This window comes from Mus musculus, chromosome 4 (assembly GCF_000001635.26).
Source record: "Mus musculus strain C57BL/6J chromosome 4, GRCm38.p6 C57BL/6J".
NCBI classification, from domain to species: Eukaryota; Metazoa; Chordata; class Mammalia; order Rodentia; family Muridae; genus Mus; species Mus musculus.
The window spans coordinates 11,237,590-11,254,788 of NC_000070.6; the positions used below are offsets into that span (position 1 = coordinate 11,237,590).

Sequence of the window (17,199 nt, forward strand, 5' to 3'; positions counted from 1 at the left end):
AAACCTGTATTACTAAGATGTAAAAGATGTCTAAACTGTAATTAATGCATTAGTACCTACCATTCAACTTCTGAAAAATTTAATTTCCTACTCAAAACAAAACATTAAAAAAAAAAAAAAAAAAAAGCCAGGCAGTTGCAGTGGTACACACCTTTAATCTCAGCACACTGGAGGCAGAGGCAAAGAAGCAAGGGGATTTCTGAGTTTGAGACCAGCCTAGTCTATAGAACACATTCCAGGATAGCCAAGGCTACACAGAGCAACTCTTAAACAAAACAAAAACAATAAAAAGGGCAAGAACCAAAAAAAAAAAAAAAAAAAGGAAAAAGTTTACAATCTTTGTTTTTGTGTATTTTTTGATTGGCGAGGAAATGAAATTTTAGAAGAAAATAATGAATTATTAACCTGGGATAAAAGCCCAGTTGGAGAAAACACAAAGTAAATTTCAGCATTTGGAAGGGTGAGACAGGATTACCAGTTCTAGGCCATTTTGGCATATAGGAAAACCCTGCCTCAAAAAAATTCAAAATTTAAATAAATAAAATAAGAGGCAGGAGAGATGGCTTAGCAGTTAAGAGCACTTGTTGCTCTCCATAGAAGACCCACCTTCAAGACCCAGCAACCACATGGTGGCTCACAGCCCCAGTTCCAGAGGATCCAACAGCCAAAACATTCATGAACATAAGTAAAATAAACTAAATAAATTAGAAATAAAAATATTGCTGGAGGGGTGGCTCAGTGGTTAAGAGAACTGACTGTTCTTCCAAAGGTTCCGAGTTCAATTTCCAGCAAACACATGGTGGCTCACAACCATCTGCAATGTGATCTGACACCCTTCTAGCCTGCAGGCATACATGCAATCAGAACACTACATGTAATAAACAAATCTTTTTTTAAAAAAAGAGGAAAAGATAGCTAGATTTGGTGGCATATACCTTTAATCCCAGTAGATACAGACTCTGAGTTTGAGACCAGTCTAATCTATATATTGAGTTTCAGAACGGCCAGAGGTACATAACAGAGAGACCTTAACTCAGACAAACAAGAAAAGGGGAGGACAAGTACCTAGACAGGACCTTCATTATAATCTGAGACAGGGACCAGGCTCACTGACAAAGGGGAGTTTGTAACCACGCCTTTAATCCCAGCACCCAGGAGGCAGAGGCAGGCCAATTTCTCAACCTGGTCTACAAAGTGAGTTCCAGGACAGCCAGGCTGTACAGAGAAACCCTGTCTCGAAAAAAAAACAAACAACAACAACAACAAAAAACCCAAGCTATGCTAAGATAAAAATGAGATCTCAGGTTTCCCTATAGAAGTGATGAGCAAGCTTTTCTTTCAAAAAGATATCAGTAACAGTGAACACACATGACTAATTACAATGTCTCATCTGAGTCACATAATCATCTTAAAAAATGAGGTAACTTTTAATCCCAGCACTTGGGAGGAAGAGGCAAGTGGATTTCTGAGTTCAAGGCCAGCCTGGTCTACAAAGTGAGTTCCAGGACATCCTGGGCTATACAGAGAAACCCTGTCTTGAAAAAACAAACAAACAAACACAAACAAACAAACAAAAAATGAGGTAACTATATTAAGGATTACATTATTTTTGGGACTGGCTCCAAGCCACACTTGGCAAACAGTGATAGCAGGATCTGAACATAGTTTGTTTCTAAACTTGTCAACTGCACCTCTATATTCACACCTCATATCTTACCTGATAGCTGCCAGATCGTAAACAAATATGGACTTGACTGTATGGAGTCAATTGTTGAGAGTTATTATCAGAAGAAGGTACAAGAACATCACACGCTTGACAATAGCCAGCTAACCGCTTCTCATCTATGGTACAATGAAGAGATAATGAACCTATCTGTAAAGTAAGAGTTATATATCATTACCCATTAATGAAATATACACAACAGACTAGTACTCCTTAGTGCATTTTAACAGTACAAGAAAACAATAAAGAAAATTTCAAATAGTAACAAGGTTAAATATTTTGAGCAGAGATCGGCAGAACATCATTCATTGACCAAGTGCAATCTGTGATCTGATTTTGCACGTCCCTTGAGCGAAAAATATTTTATAGGGTTGAAAACAACAAATACCCAAGACAGTCTGAATATGATCCACAAAACCTAGCTACTAATTGTCTGGCCCTTCCTTTACTTTTTATTTACTTATTCAGAGAGTGATTATCACTCATCTGGCCCTTTTCTTTTTACTGATTGATTGTCACTCATCTGGATGTTTGATTGATTGACTGAAGTGATTGACCATCACTTCAGTAGGTATGGAAAATAAGACAGTAATAATGAGTAACAACTCTTAGACGCCTACACAATGTTAAATCTACATCTTAGAATCTTCTTTCAAAATTATTGGGAATGTTACTACCAAAAATATTTGTAAAGACACAACATATTTTTTAAGTGAATTTTTAAGTAACTCTACCTAAACTTCAACAAACTTCGCCATTCCTCATAGCTGTAGATAAAACAAGCCTAGATCTAGAGCTGCAGCTCCATGGGAGAGCTCCTGCTCAGAAGCAGCAAACCACGAGACTGAGTCCTAGCACTATAAAACACGGGTGAACAGGGAGAGTCAAGTAAGCGCTGATGGTATTTGATTCATTTGTATAATGAGGAAAGAAAATTAAAATTGATTTTCCAGGTTCCTACAATTAAAAAAAAATTACACTTAAAAATTCAGTCCTTTGAGGCTAGAGAGATGGCTCAGTTCTTACACACGCACACACTGCAGACCTGAGTTTGGTTCCCACCACCCACGGTGGGTGGCTCACAACCACCTGTAATTACAGCTGCAGGGGAGGGAACACCATCTACTGTCTTCCAAGTAAATCAGCACTCACATGCACATACCCTCACACAGATAGAAACTGATACCCAGAATGTAAAAAATACATCTTTTTTTCTTAATGTAGTCATCTGAGTCATAAAAAGAACCTTGTCACATAGAGCAGGCTGACTCACAAATATCCTTCTGCTTCTGCCTCCTAAAGGATGGGATAAAAGGAGTGTACCACCAAGCCAGTCTAGCACTCTATTATTGATAATGGACACAATATGAACAACTGTTTCAAGTTCCTATTGCCTTGACACCCCAGCATGCAGTGTAAAAATAAAATTAGGATCCAAAATAAACTTTTTTCTCTTAAAGTTGTTTTTGGATATTTTATCACATAACAGGAAAAGAAACTAAGATATCAAGTGTGGTGGTTTGGCCCCAATACACTCATGTGTTTGAATGCTTGGCCAATAAGGAGTGGCAGCATTAGGAGGTGTGGCCTTATTGAAGTAGGTGTGGTCTTGCTAAAGGAAGTGTGTCACTGTGGAGATGAGCTTTGAGCTCTTCTACACTCATGCTATGTATGCCCAGTGTGGCACAGTCTCTTTCTGCTGTCTGCTGATTAAGATGTAGAACTCAGCACCATGTCTGCCTGCATGTCACCATGCTTCTAGTCATGATGATAATGGATTAAACCTCTAAAACTGTAAGCCAGCCCCAATTAAATGTCATCCTTTACGGGAGATGTCATGGTCATGGTTGGTGTCTCTTCACAACAATAGAGACCCTATCTAAGACAACATGAAAATAACACACATTTTTAAAAGCTAGTTTGTACTATTCCCTTTTAACATTCCAAATGTTCTGCAATGGGCACACTGGCTTTGACTGTTGGTGCTGGGATGGAACCAAAGGATTTGTGCATGCTAAGAACATATTCTACCATGAAACCACACCCCAAACTGTGTGTGGTGTCATACATCTATTAATCCCAGCACTTGGGCCAGCCTTGTCTACTTTGTGAGTTCCAGGTCAAGCAGAGCCACATAGTAAGACTGTCTTAAAAAAACAAACAAGTTATACTCTAGTATCCAACACAGCTTTTCTTTAGAAAAATTAAAGCAAAAAAAAATCTCCATAGATTTTTAAGGGACCATATATCGTTCATGACTGTACTTACCTCTGCAAGTAGTTCTTTAGTTCTAAAAAACTTCTCTCTTGCGTTTTCATAGATGGCTGAATCTGTGGAGCCTTGCTGGAAGTATGCTGCACCCAAGTCATAACACACCTGAAAAAATAAAAATCAATTGGCTTTGGAATTTTTGTGGACTTGAGAGTGGATGGTGGTGGTGCACACCTTTAATCCTAATGCTAAGGAGGCAGAGACTAGCTCGGTCTACATAAGAGTTCCAGGACAGCGGGGCGTAGTGACGCACACCTTTGCCTTTAAACCAGCACTCGGGAGGCAGAGGCAGGCGGATTTCTGAGTTCGAGGCCAGCCTGGTCTACAAAGTGAGTTCCAGGACAGCCAGGGCTATACAGAGAAACCCTGCCTCGGAAAACAAAATCAAACAAACCAAAAAACAAACAAACAAACAAAGAACAAAAACAAAAACAGAAAAAAAAACAAGAGTTCCAGGACAGCCAAGGCTACACAGGAAAAACCTTGCCTGGGAAAAACAAAACAATATCGGATAAAACTCAAATTTATTTATTCATTTATTTTGTTTGTTTTTTGAGACAGGGTTTCTCTACATCCCTGGCTGTCCTGGTGCTCACTACATAGAGCAGGCTGTACTCAAATTCACCTGCCTCTGCCTCCCAAGTGCTAGGATTAAAGGCCCTAACCACCATGCCTGACTCAAACTTATGTTTAATAGCAGGATAACAAAGAAAAAAGAAGATAAGTAAAAAACATAATCAAAAGGAAAATAACAGGCACTAATTTGGATCTAAGCAACAGAATAAAACAAAACAAAAACTAACAAATGATTTCAAGTAACACACAACATTATTTGGAAGGCCAAAGAATTACGTCAGAAAAATAAGAGAAGGAACAGGAAAAAAGCCAAGTCAAACTGCTCTGGGGACAGTACCACTGTAGCCATTCTCCCCACTAGATGCTAAACTCATGTTAGTTATGCAAAGCCTCCCGCATTCCACACTGCCCCTGCAGGCTACATCTGTCACTGCTGCTGCCTGCAGGATTCAAAAAAACAGACAAAACCAGTGTGCCCATTTCCACGTCTCTGATTTATAAGCTCCCCATTCAGTCTAAACTAAGAATATCAGATATCTGTAGAACATTCTTACTTTCAAGCTAGACAAAGCTAGAGAGAGGCAATAGCTAAAGTGCTCATTTGCCTGCTACCAGTTTCAATAGGTAAAAAACGTCTCCCCTCACAGAAGAGAACAGAAGCAGGAAGCACTCCACAAACGGACAAGGATCAGTGTCTACCATGACAAACTGACAAATGTATTGACTAGAAAATTCTAATGATTGCTTTCTAACAGTAGAATGTGCATATTTTCCAAGAATGCTGCCCCTTTCCCCTCACTGCCCCGTTTCCCTCGCTCTCTCTCTTCCTCCCTGGCCCCGCTGAGACAGGTTCTCAAACTCAATGTGTGCTTAAGGATGCCCATGAAGTTCTGACGCTGTGCTTCCACTACTGAGTCCTGAGACTACAAGCGCACATCACCACTCCTTTATTTTTAATGTGATGCAAGCAAGGGATCATACCTAGGATTCTGAACATGCTAGGCAAGCACTCTACAAACTTATTTACATCACCAGCCTCCAAGAACCTTGTCTTAGATTGATGCCCTTGTTCAGTATAGACTTCAAAGAAGTAAGACTTCAGTCCAGTAAGCCACTCTTAGAATACCAACATGAAGAAAAGTGACATTAAAAAGCAAAGAACATCAAGTCATAGAGTGCAGGCTTAAAAACCTATCACCATTTTTTTTAAAGATTTATTTATTTATTATATGTAAGTACACTGTAGCTGTCTTCAGACACACCAAAAGAGGGCGTCATATCCCATTACAGATGGTTGTGAGCCACCATGTGGTTGCTGGGAATTGAACTCAGGACCTCCGGAAGAGCAGTCAGTGCTCTTAACCACTGAGCCATCTCTCCAGTCTACCTTTTTTAAAAAAACAAAAAAAAAAAACAAACAAGTATATACCTCCTGTAAATTCTCACTATGTCTTGAAAAAATGATTACCTTCAGCTACTCCTAACACTGAAAAGACAGCCTTCATAATACTGTCTCATTTCCACCTCTTTTCTGAATGAAAAGTAGGGGAAAGATGCCATGTTTATTTGTAAAATAAAGAAGAGAGTAGCCTTTAAAGTTATGATCTAGCATTGCGTGGTGGCATACACCTTTATTCCCAGCACTCAGGAGGCAGAGGCAGGTAGATCTCTGAGTTTGAGACCAGCCTGGTTGACAGAGCTAGTTCCTAGACAACCAGGGCTACACAGAGAAACCCTGTCTCAAAAAACTAAAATCATCATCATCATCTAATGAATTTTAGTCCCAAAAAGGCAGTCAACAAGTGTTTTAAAGCTTCTATTGTCCTCAAGGCTCTGTACTAGAAAACACACTGTAGTATGCAGACCTCACATACTTAAGAGTCTTAGGTTGATTCCTAAGTTTTATTTTTTTAAAGATTTATTTTATATTTTATTTTATGTGTACAGACATTTTGCCTACATGCACAGATGTGTGCATCACATGCATGCCTGGTGTTATGGATCTTCTGGAACTGGAATTACAGACAGCTGTGAGCTGCCATGTGGGTGCTGGGAACTGAACTCCAGTCCTCTGGAAGAATAGAAACACTCCAACTGGGAACGTATCTCCAGCCCTTAGCTTCATTTCTATAGCTGGAATAAAGACTATGACCAAAATCTACTTGGAGAAAAAGGTTTTTTTTTCATCTTACAAGTTTTAGTTACATTCTGTAACTGAAGGGATTCAGGGCAGAACTCAAAGCAAGAACCCAGAGGCAGGAACTGAATGAAGCAGAGGCCATGGAGGTGGGCTGCTTACTGGCTTGCTCAATCTACCTCCTTATACAACCCAGAACCACCAGGGGCATGGGCCCTCCTGCATCCATCATTAATCAAGAAAATGGCCCCACAGGCTTGCCCACAGCAGAGTCGGAGGGACTCATATTCTCTGTGCATTTCCCTCATCCCAGATGACTCCAGCTTTTATCAAGCTGACAAAAACAAAACAAACAAACAAAAATCCCAAAAAAAACTAATCAGAAGATCTAGTGAAGAAAAGGGAGGCTGACACATAAAATGACAATTGATAATTAAAATGTCTTTTTGTCCCATCTGTATAGCCCTGGCTGTCCTGGTACTTGCTCTGTAGACCAGGCTGCCCTTGATTTCCTTTGCTTCTGCCTCCCCAGTGCTGGGATAAAAGGCATGTAGTACGTTGCTGGGATAAAACTGAAAATTATCAAGGGAACTAGGAGCCCAAAATCAGAGAAAGAGACAAGATCCTTAAGAAGTCAGTTATTGGGGCTGGTGAGATGGCTCAGCGGGTAAGAGCACTGACTGCTCTTCTGAAGGTCCTGAGTTCAAATCCCAGCAACCACATGGTGGCTCACAACCATCCGTGATAAGATTGGATGCCCTTTTCTGGTGTGTCTAAAGACAGCTATAGTGTACTTACATAAAATAATAAATAGAATCTTTAAAAAGAAAAAAGTCAGTTATTTTACAGAAGCCTACATTTTCAGCCTACCACAATGTTAGTTTTTGTTGTCTTCGGCGATCTAATTATATTCTTAATATGAATGTACTGCAAATCAATTCAAAAACTAACTTCAAAAATAACAAACTTCATGAAACTTTTTTCATTTTCTTTAGAAAAATCTCCTGTAAAGGCCAATAAAACTTTCTAAGATGTAATGGCCAATAAAAATCTAGTATATTACAGGGCTGGAGAGATGGCTCAGAGGTTAAGAGCTCTGACTGCTTTTCCAGAGGTAATGAGTTCAATTCCCAGCAACCACATGGTGGCTCACAACCATCTGTAGTGGGATCCGATGCCCTTTTCTGATGTGTCTCAAGACAGTGACAGTGTACTCTCATTTACATAAAATAATTTTTAAAAAATCTAGTAAATTACATATGGTGCTACGTGTTGATAATCCCAGCAGTTATGGGGCTAATGTAAATTCTGCTCACAACTCAAGTTTCAGGCCAACCTTTGCTATAATAGAAGTGTTTCTTTAAAAATAAAGACAGACAGACAGACAGACATTCAAACCTAAATCACAGAATCAAAGGCAGAAATACCTGGCACTGCATCTCCTCAGTTCTGATTTTCAACCCAGCCGTAGAGTTCTCAGTCTCCCCATTCACCGTGCCTGGCTCCACGGCCAGCAAGTCTAGAGTTCTCATCGTGTGAACATACAGATCCTTGTTTAATCTCAGAGCTGCTTCCAGGACCAAAATACAATCAGCAGCTTGTTCTTTTAGCTACAAATATTAACAAACAAAACCACAACAATTAGTAGGAGTGCATGATAAGACTGTCTCATAACAGCAACTCGCACACGCGCGCACACACACACCCGCCTTAACCCTTTATAACATGCAGAAACCTAAGACTAGAAGCTTCTCTACATGCTAACCTGTCCCTAAGACCTAACACTGCCCCTACTCACCACTTTCAAAATGTTTTCTGTCAGTTCTTTTTCCTGTTGCATCTGATTCATGCTGAAAGAGAAACAGTTGAAGATCACTGAAATGTAACTCTTAAGACACAAATGTAAAAGTCTCATTTAAGACTCTCGTTCTTCAGCATGAAGTTAATTGTTTGAAGCATGTTAACAGTTTCTTTTTCGTTTAAGCAAACAAATCACATATTATTATGGCGATCACTAATTTACCAGGGCCTTCTCAAGTGCTTTGCACAAAACTTTCCATTTAGGAGTAAAACAAACTAAGCATAAAGCACTCCTATACCCCACCACAGTGGAGCTTCAGGAACAATCAAGGTAGGAAACGGAGTGCAGAGGCCACTGTGAACTACAGCAGACCCTGACTTTAAAACAAAACAAAAAAGGGAAGGAAATAAACCTACAAAGAGTAATCAAGCCTACTAACAACAAAAGCTTGTTTATCTAAAGAGACACAGAGGGGGCGGGAGAGGGCTGAGCTGTTAGAAGCACCTGAGCTGAGCACTTGTTGCTCTTCCAGAGGACCAGGGTTCAGTTTCCAGCTCAAAGCCTAGTGTAATATAAGTTCCACAGGATCCAGACCATCTGCCCTAAGCCATCAAGCATGCACATGATACAATTACATATGTGTAGGCAAAACACTCAGTAGCATAAAATAAAACTACATTTTAGTGATGGCACAAATCTTTAATCCTAGCACTCAGAACAACACAGAGGAAGGAGCAATGAGTTCACAACCAGCCTGATCTACATAAGTGAGTTCCAGGCTAGTCAGCCAGCGACATAATAAGACCCTATTTCTCCCGCCCCCCCCCCCCCCCCCAAAATAGAGAATGGGTCATATGGAGCTGGAGACATGGCTCAGTGGTCAAGAACACTGGCTGATCTTCCACAGGTTCTTAGTTCAATTCCCAGCAACCACATGGCACCTCACAACTGTCTATAACTCCAATTCCAGAGCACCTGGCGCCTTTACACAAAGGGAGACCACCAATATGCATAAAAATAAATCTTTAAAAGGGGGGAGAGGGAGAGGGAGGGAATGGGTCACATTACAAAGACTGTGTCATTGCTTATGTCCTAGTATAATGCTGCCACTACCTGGAATCCTGGCAGTTCCTCCCTAGGTGGCTTGCTCTTCTGAGATGTACTGAGGTAGAGCACTGGCTGTGTCCGCAGAGGTAATTACTGGCCCCTGCTCTATCCTCTCTTCCTTGACATTCTGGCTCATGAAGTGAACAGAGCAACGGAGACTTGCTCCAACTGTACTCTGGCACAAGTCCTAAAGAATGTGGCTAACCATTAAGGCCTGTGCCTCTTTGTAAGGGTAAGTAAGCAAACCTCACTCATATCAAGGCAGGAAGTGTGGTGTCTAGTTCTCAAGTGGAAGGAAGTGCCACTTAGAATTTATGAATTGGATTTAAAGCTCCATATTTAATCAAGCTTTTGTAATGAACGTCATACTGATAGCACTTGTAAGTATTAAAATAATTTCCCCAGGTACAAAACTAATTAACACACATTAAAGACAGTTTAATTATATGGAAAACAATCTTCATCCTTACTCCTCCAGCTCTCCCCGCTCCATCAACCCAGCCTGCATGCAGGGCCTGTCCTCCTATCTCTGTGCCACTTCCTCTGTAACATGAGTTAAAAGCCTATAAAACAACTGTAAATTATGATGAAAAATGTCACCAGTGATGGTTCTGTCAGCCAACTTACACATTTAGTTGAGGGGGTCCAGGTTTAGCCTGTTTGACAGGAAAACTACTTTGAACAATTGTCCTAATTGCCCTAAAGAAAAAGATAGGGAAAAATTAATTAAAAAGGCCAGTTAATAATAATCAGTGTAACTTTAAAAATGTGAGATTTCATCCACAGTTTCAGTAATACACTTTTCATCGACAAAGCCATAAATAAAATTTCTCTACTTTCAGATTCACAGTCCCAAAGATGCCCAGAGACGCTTGGAGCAAAAGGAGATCCTTAAAAGCACAGCTTCCGAAAGCCATGGCGCAAGGAAAGGAGGCTGCGCGCCAGCCAGCGGGCTTCAGGGCTCACCATCGGTTGTAGAGCAGGATGGCCATGGCAGTGGTTGGGGGCAGGGCTGACAGATCCATGTCCACGTGCTTGGTCCCGGGAGGGACCTTACTGATGCACAGGAGCTCATTCAGCAGCATGTTCAGCACCGGAACAGACAGGCTGAAGAGAAAAAAGCAAAGGTGCATGCATGTCTGCACGCTAGCTGCACAAGCCACATAACACAACTCCTGCTACGCGTGAAAATAATACTCACTGTTCAAACACACATCTAACGGTTACCTATCAGATTCCAAGATCTTTTACTTAAACAACACGAAAGGGAACGATGCGCATCCATGACATACGTATTACCAACCTTCTTTCATTTCTTCCCTACTTACTTCTCAGACTACAGAGATTTCAGATTATATCTAAAACATTTAGCTTTCCTGTTTTCAAATAAGGTCCTATATGCAACCCAGGCTGGTCTCAAACTGGCAGCCTCCCCATCTCAACCCCCAAGGTGCGGGCTTAACACGTGTATACCACCACAACCTGCGAAGAAGTGAATTCTTAACAAAATGACAGAAATACTTTACATTTCCTAACACTCAGCAGGGAGAGGCATGAGGATCTTTGTGAGTTTGAGGATCTCTGTGAGTTTGAGGACAGTCTACACAGTCTACACAGTGAGATCCTGTCTCAACACCACCATCATTACCACTATTACCCCACCCCCTAAAAAAAAAAAAGAAAAAGAAAAAGAAAAAGTAACTTACTTTCATCATCAACTAATCAATTGGTTAGTTGGTTGGGGAATGTAGCAAATAATACCTTACTTGTCAAGCATGCATGAAGTCACAAATTAATTCCCAGCCCCAAAAAACCTAACGGGTACTCAATCTCCCAACTGTTTCATATACACCATGTATGTCTTAATGTTTCAAACATTACCATGAACACATATGTCTCCTGTTGTCTCAGGTTTCCCTTTGGATTAAAAATCCTGCAAATCAGACATGGTTCTACACACCTAGATTCCCAGCATTTATAGGGCAGAGGCAACAGGAGGAGCCAAGGGCATCCTCCACTACAGCACTTGACAACAACCTGGGCTACATAAGATTATGTTTCAGCCTGGCGGTGGGGATGCACGTCTTTAATCCCAGCACTTGACAGAGGCAGAGGCAGGCGGATTTCTGAGTTCAAGGCCAGCCTGGTCTACAAAGTGAGTTCCAGGACAGCCAGGACTATACAGAGAAACCCTGTCTCCAAAAAAAAACAAAAACAAAAACAAACAAAAAAAAAAGATTATGTTTCAAACAACCAAAATTATATTTAATGCTGAAGAACATATGGTAGAAAAAAAGTGTTTTGAAATACTCTACTGACTGAAGTATAAATTTCAGAAGCCGAGTGTGGTGACACCAGCTACGAGGCAGGAGGATTTGAAACCGGTCTGAGCTATACAGTGGACTCCTGCTTAGGAAAAATAGTTAAGACCTTAGAATTTATAACAGTGGAAATGGGCTGGAGAGGTGGCTTTCGTACAGAACCCAGGTTTAATCTTCGAGCACCCACATGGCAGCTCGCAGCTCCCAGGGGTCTAACTCCAGTCCCAGGGGGTCTGAAGCTCTTTTCTGCCTTCCAAGGGCACCAGGCACATTTGTGGGGCATAGACATTCATGCCATCAAAAACACCCATATACATAAAATAAATAAAAAGTTATAATAACCAGAAGCTGGAAAGAACGCAAATGTCCCTCAACAGAAGAACGGATACAAAAAATGTGGTACATTTACACAATGGAGTACTACTGAGCTATTAAAAACAATGGATTTATGAAATTCTTGGGCAAATGGATGTATCTGGAAGATATCATCCTTAGTGAGGTAACTCAAAAGAACTCACATGATATGTACGCACTGATAAGTGGATATTAGCCCAGAAACATGGAACACCCAAGATATAATTTGCAAAACACAAGAAAATCAAGAAGAGGGAAGACCAATGGGTGGATACTTCATTCCTCCTTAGAATAGGGAACAAAATACCCATGAAAGGAGTTACAGAGACAAAGTTTGGAGCTAAGACCAAAGGATGAACTATCCACAGACTACCCCACCTGGGGCTCCATCCCATCAGCCACCAAACCCAGACACTATTGCATATGCCAGAAAGATTTTGCTGAAGGGACCCTGTTATAGCTGTCTCCTATGAGGCTATGCCAGTGCATGGCAAATACAGAAGTGGATGTTCACAGTCATCTATTAGATGGATCACAGGGCCCCCAATGGAGAAGCTAGAGAAAGCACCCAAGGAGCTGAAGGGGTCTGCAACCCTATAGGTGGAACAATAGGAACTAACCAGTACCCCCAGAGCTTGTGTCTCTAGCTGCATATGTAGCAGAAGATGGCCTAGTCAGCCATCACTGGGAAGAGAGGCCCCTTGGTATTGTAAACTTTATATGCCCCAATACAGGGGAATGCCAGGGCCAAGAAGTGGGAGTTGGTGGGTAGGGGAGCAGGGCGGAGGGAGGGTATAGGGAACTTTCGGGATAGCATTTGAAATGTATATAAAGAAAATATCTAATAATAAATAAATAAATAAATAAATAAATAAGGCTGGGTGGTGGTGGCTTACACCTTTAATCTCAGCACATTGGGACGAAGAAACAGATCTCTGAGTTTGAGGCCAGTTTGGTCTACAGAACAAGTTTCATGAACAGAAACCCTGCCTTTAAAAAAAAGCAAATTATGGGCTGGAGAGATGGTTCAGTGGTTAAGAGCACTGACTGCTCTTCCGAAGGTCCTGAGTTCAAATCCCAGCAACCACATGGTGGCTCACAACCATCTATAACAAGATCTGGTGCCCTCTTCTGGAGTGTCTGAAGACAGCTACAGTGTACTTTCATAAAATAAATAAATAAATAATTTTAAAAAAAAGCAAATTATAAAAGAAAAAAAAAAACTGGAAACAAACTAAATTATTGCTAATGAAGGATAGCTAATGCCACTGTGGTGGTTTGTGGTGAGGTGGGAAATTGAGGCTGGTTTTGCTATAAAGCTCAGGCTGACCTTGAACCACTGGTTCTTCCTCCCTCAGCTTCCCAAGTGCTGGGATTATGTGTACACACCACCATATCCAACTAGCTAATATTATGTTAGGTAAAGATACAAATCAAAACCTTATACAGGATACAATAACGTGATTTACAAATATAACAAGTTAGGTATGCATAATGTCAGCAACTTGGGAAGTTAAGGCAAGATAATCACGAAGTCAAGGTCCCCTTCAGTTACACAGCCAGATCATGGTCAACTAGAGCTACAAAAGATCCTATGTCAGGAAAGAAAGAAAGAAGAAAGAAAGAAAGAAAGAAAGAGAGAGAGAGAGAGAGAGAGAGAGAGAGAGAGGAAGGAAGGAAGGAAGGAAGGAAGGAAGGAAGAAAGGAGAAGAAAGAGAAAGAGAGAGAAAGAGAAAGAGAGAGAGAAAGAAAGAAAGAGAGAGAGAGAAAGAGAAAGAGAGAGAGAAAGAAAGAGAGAGAGAGAGAAAGAAAGAGAAAGAGAGAGAGAAAGAAAGAGAGAGAGAAAGAAAGAGAGAGGGGGGGGTGGGTAGGCACTGGACAGATGCTCAAGTGGTTAGAGCATGTGTTACTCTTTCAGAGGCTGTGGGTTGGATTACCACCACACACATCCATCTGTAACTCCAGTTCAGGGGATGTGATGCCCTCTTCTGATCTCTGAAGGCACTCACATGATACATGTACATACATGTAGGCCAAACATTCATACCTATAAAATAAACCAAAAAAAAAAAAGTTCAAATAAAAAACAGAATTTCTAAACAAAACAAAAATAATAAAAATAGAAGGAAGCGTTGACACTCTTGGTGGCACTGCGTCCCTAGCACTTCTGAGGCTTAGGCTCAGTCTGACACTAAAAAACCAGAACACTGGGCAAACCAGGACAAAAAAATACACAAAAATGTTATGTCTGTCTTTATACGTTCTTCAGGTACTCCTTTTATTTTTTAAATTGAAAGAAAGGATTAAAATAAGTAAATTTCTAAGCATCCCTTTGGAACTATTTGCGTTTAAGTCAGTCAATGCTGACTTGAGTAGCGATGGTAACAGTTTGGGGAGGCGTCAATGATCCCTGGCCAAAAAGTAACAAATCCAAGAGTAAATCAACTGCTAACCAAAACATTTACAGCACTCAGTCTGGACTTTCTCATGTTACCACGCCTGAAGCAATAATTAACTCAGCTACTAGTGGTAAAAAACAGAGACCCTGGCTGTAATTTCTAGTACCACAAGAAGACAGTTTTCTCTTTACCTTAAAGGGTGGTTTATCTACTGCAGCTTTCCTACAGAGTTGGATGGTTTGAGTTACCCTGCTGTCCTGTCTGGTCTCTTAACTTGGGGGCTCTAGTAAGCCTGCTGCCTCAGCCTCAGGCTATTGGGACTACACACATGTCTAGGTTTACTTTCTTAATACCTTCTTTACATGCTTGAATGTTTTGCCATGAACATGCAGAAAAGTAATTTATTTTAAGCCACTATCAGAAAAACATTAGAATCCAGACAGAAACAAAGACATTCAAACACTGCTTCAAATGTAATGCCATTTACAGCTTTATACCTTTTCTCCAGTATGTCTAAATCCCACTTCAAATGTGCAGCAACTTTAAGAGCAAGAAGCTTTAGGACGCGATTTCTCTTGTTATCAGGTGGAGGCTGGACTTGGTTTTGCTCATTAACTGAAGGTTTGGAAGCCTGCTCCAAAAACTGAACTATAAGCTGAACTGGTGCAGGATCTAGGATTTAAAAGAAATTAAATTCTTAAAGTTTTCGTTATAAAAACGCAAAAGGATTCGCGTATACTAAAGACTATGGTACTTGGGGGGCACGAAACATCTGGAGGTGTGGTCAGAGACAGCTGCAGATCGGCGTTTGCCAGCTTAATTAATAAGCAAGAGGGTCTGGGGACGATTCAAAACTGATTCATAACAAAGCATTTCACAGAGAAGAACTAAGCATTACAGGTTCCCAGTTCAAGATAAGACCAATGCCAATTGGAGGAAAGAAGTAGTGTTTTGACAGGGGTCTTTTATTGAACTGTCTCTAGCTTTGTTTCCCACCAGTAAAGTAGCGGCTAATGCCACTTTCTTCACTATAATGAAGGCTTCGCTAAGGACCGCAACCTATTTAAAGAGCTAAGCACGGAGGCTTGGCACCCTAGCCCCTAACAATGTGTCAATAGGAAAGCTCTAAAAGCACTGAGATACACTTGGTAAAACTGCCCCACCAATGATGCCAACTTTTCACAAAGTAGTCTCCTACAAGGCCAAATTCGGATGAGAACTGAGCAAACTAAAGGTAAAGACCTTACATTGTACCTTTACCAAAATGCCCGAAAGAGGAAAAGGGCCATGTTCCTTGCCCAACACGGGTATCCCTATACAACAGCCGAAGCAGCTGTTTTCGGGGGATTTATATTAATTCGGGGTTCAACAGTGAAATACACAATCCCCTGGCTGAATGAACCGAAGGCTACGGCCGGCTCTAGGCTCCGCAGAGCCGCTCTCCCCTCACGAAGTCACCCCCAGGGCCGTGCGACATCGGCGACCCGACCCCCGCACGGCGAGTGCGGGCGCCCTTCGCTGTGAGGACCGCGGCAGACCGAAAGCCTTTGTCTGAAACTTTCCGCAGACGCTCCGCGGCGACGTTCCCGGCTGAGGCACCGTCGAGCTGGGCCCAGCGGCGCCGGCCAGGCCTCAGGCAGCGGGGGACAGAAGGCAGCGGGCCGCAGACCACGCCCGCCCGCCCGCTCGCTCGCTCGCTCACCCGGACAGGCTTTGCGCAGATGCTTCTCCAACAGCGACTCCTCCAGCAGGAACTCGAACCAGCAAGTCTGCGGCGGGGTGCAGGGCCGGCTGGAGGTGGCCGCCTCCCGGTCCGCCGCCTCCGCGCTCATCCTGCCCCCGCCGCCGCTGCTCCCGCCGCCTCCGGGCTCCAACCTGACCCTCGCCCAGTCCCTTTATCCAGCGAAACCGCCCGGAACCTCTAGTCAGCTCGCACAGCCCAAGATGGCGTAGTAGTCGGCCAGAGTCCGGCCCCGGATCCGCAGCTAGCCACGCTCTCGACCAATCCCAGTTAGACTTCGGAGGAAAGGGGCGGGAACAGCAGACTGCTCCGCCCCTTAGCTGCCATGGAGTCTCCTGGCCCTTCAGAAGCTAGATTCTGGCGGGGCTCTCCAGATTCTCTGGACATTCCCAGAGAAAATGAAGCGAGTTCGATGTCTTCGTAAGAAAACCAAAGAGACCAAATCTAGTTGCTTTGTCTTGGGTGCTTTACCTTTTTGAGACTCCTTCCAGCCTAACTCCTCTCCCCGTTTCCCAAGGCTTATTACATAATTAAGATCCAACTTTCCTGGGGTTGGGGATTTAGCTCAGTGGTAAAGTGCTTGCCTAGCAAGCCCAAGGCCCTGGGTTCGGTCCTCAGCTCCGGAAAAAAGAAAAAAAAAAAAAAAAAACAAACTTTTCTGCGACTTCCCAAGACTAACTCTCGGAATAAGAAGCTAGTTAATTTTCCTCAGATCTCCAGTCTAGGCACAGTAAACCCTATTTTACGCGTTCCACCATTCTGAAAGGTC

At 42.1% G+C, this 17,199-nt stretch overlaps 1 protein-coding gene across 4 annotated transcripts in view; it reads right to left on the reverse strand.

The window, feature by feature from the left end:
- Positions 1-16,676, reverse strand: part of Ints8 (integrator complex subunit 8) — a 55,108-nt gene extending 38,432 nt beyond the window's left edge. For 2 of the 4 annotated variants that reach the window (NM_178112.5, NM_001159595.1), the window contains exons 1-8: positions 16,392-16,670; positions 15,187-15,361; positions 10,582-10,722; positions 10,243-10,314; positions 8,506-8,557; positions 8,135-8,317; positions 3,992-4,099; positions 1,718-1,873 (exon numbers count right to left, since the gene is read on the reverse strand). In NM_178112.5, coding sequence (NP_835213.3) covers positions 1,718-1,873; positions 3,992-4,099; positions 8,135-8,317; positions 8,506-8,557; positions 10,243-10,314; positions 10,582-10,722; positions 15,187-15,361; positions 16,392-16,521 — 1,017 coding nt within the window. In that variant the 5' untranslated portion in view covers positions 16,522-16,670. Of the gene's footprint in view, positions 1-1,717; positions 1,874-3,991; positions 4,100-8,134; positions 8,318-8,505; positions 8,558-10,242; positions 10,315-10,581; positions 10,723-15,186; positions 15,362-16,391 lie in introns of all 4 variants that reach the window. The other 2 variants (XR_390345.3, XM_017320392.2) reach the window with 2 other exon arrangements.
- Positions 16,677-17,199: the final 523 nt, after the last annotated feature.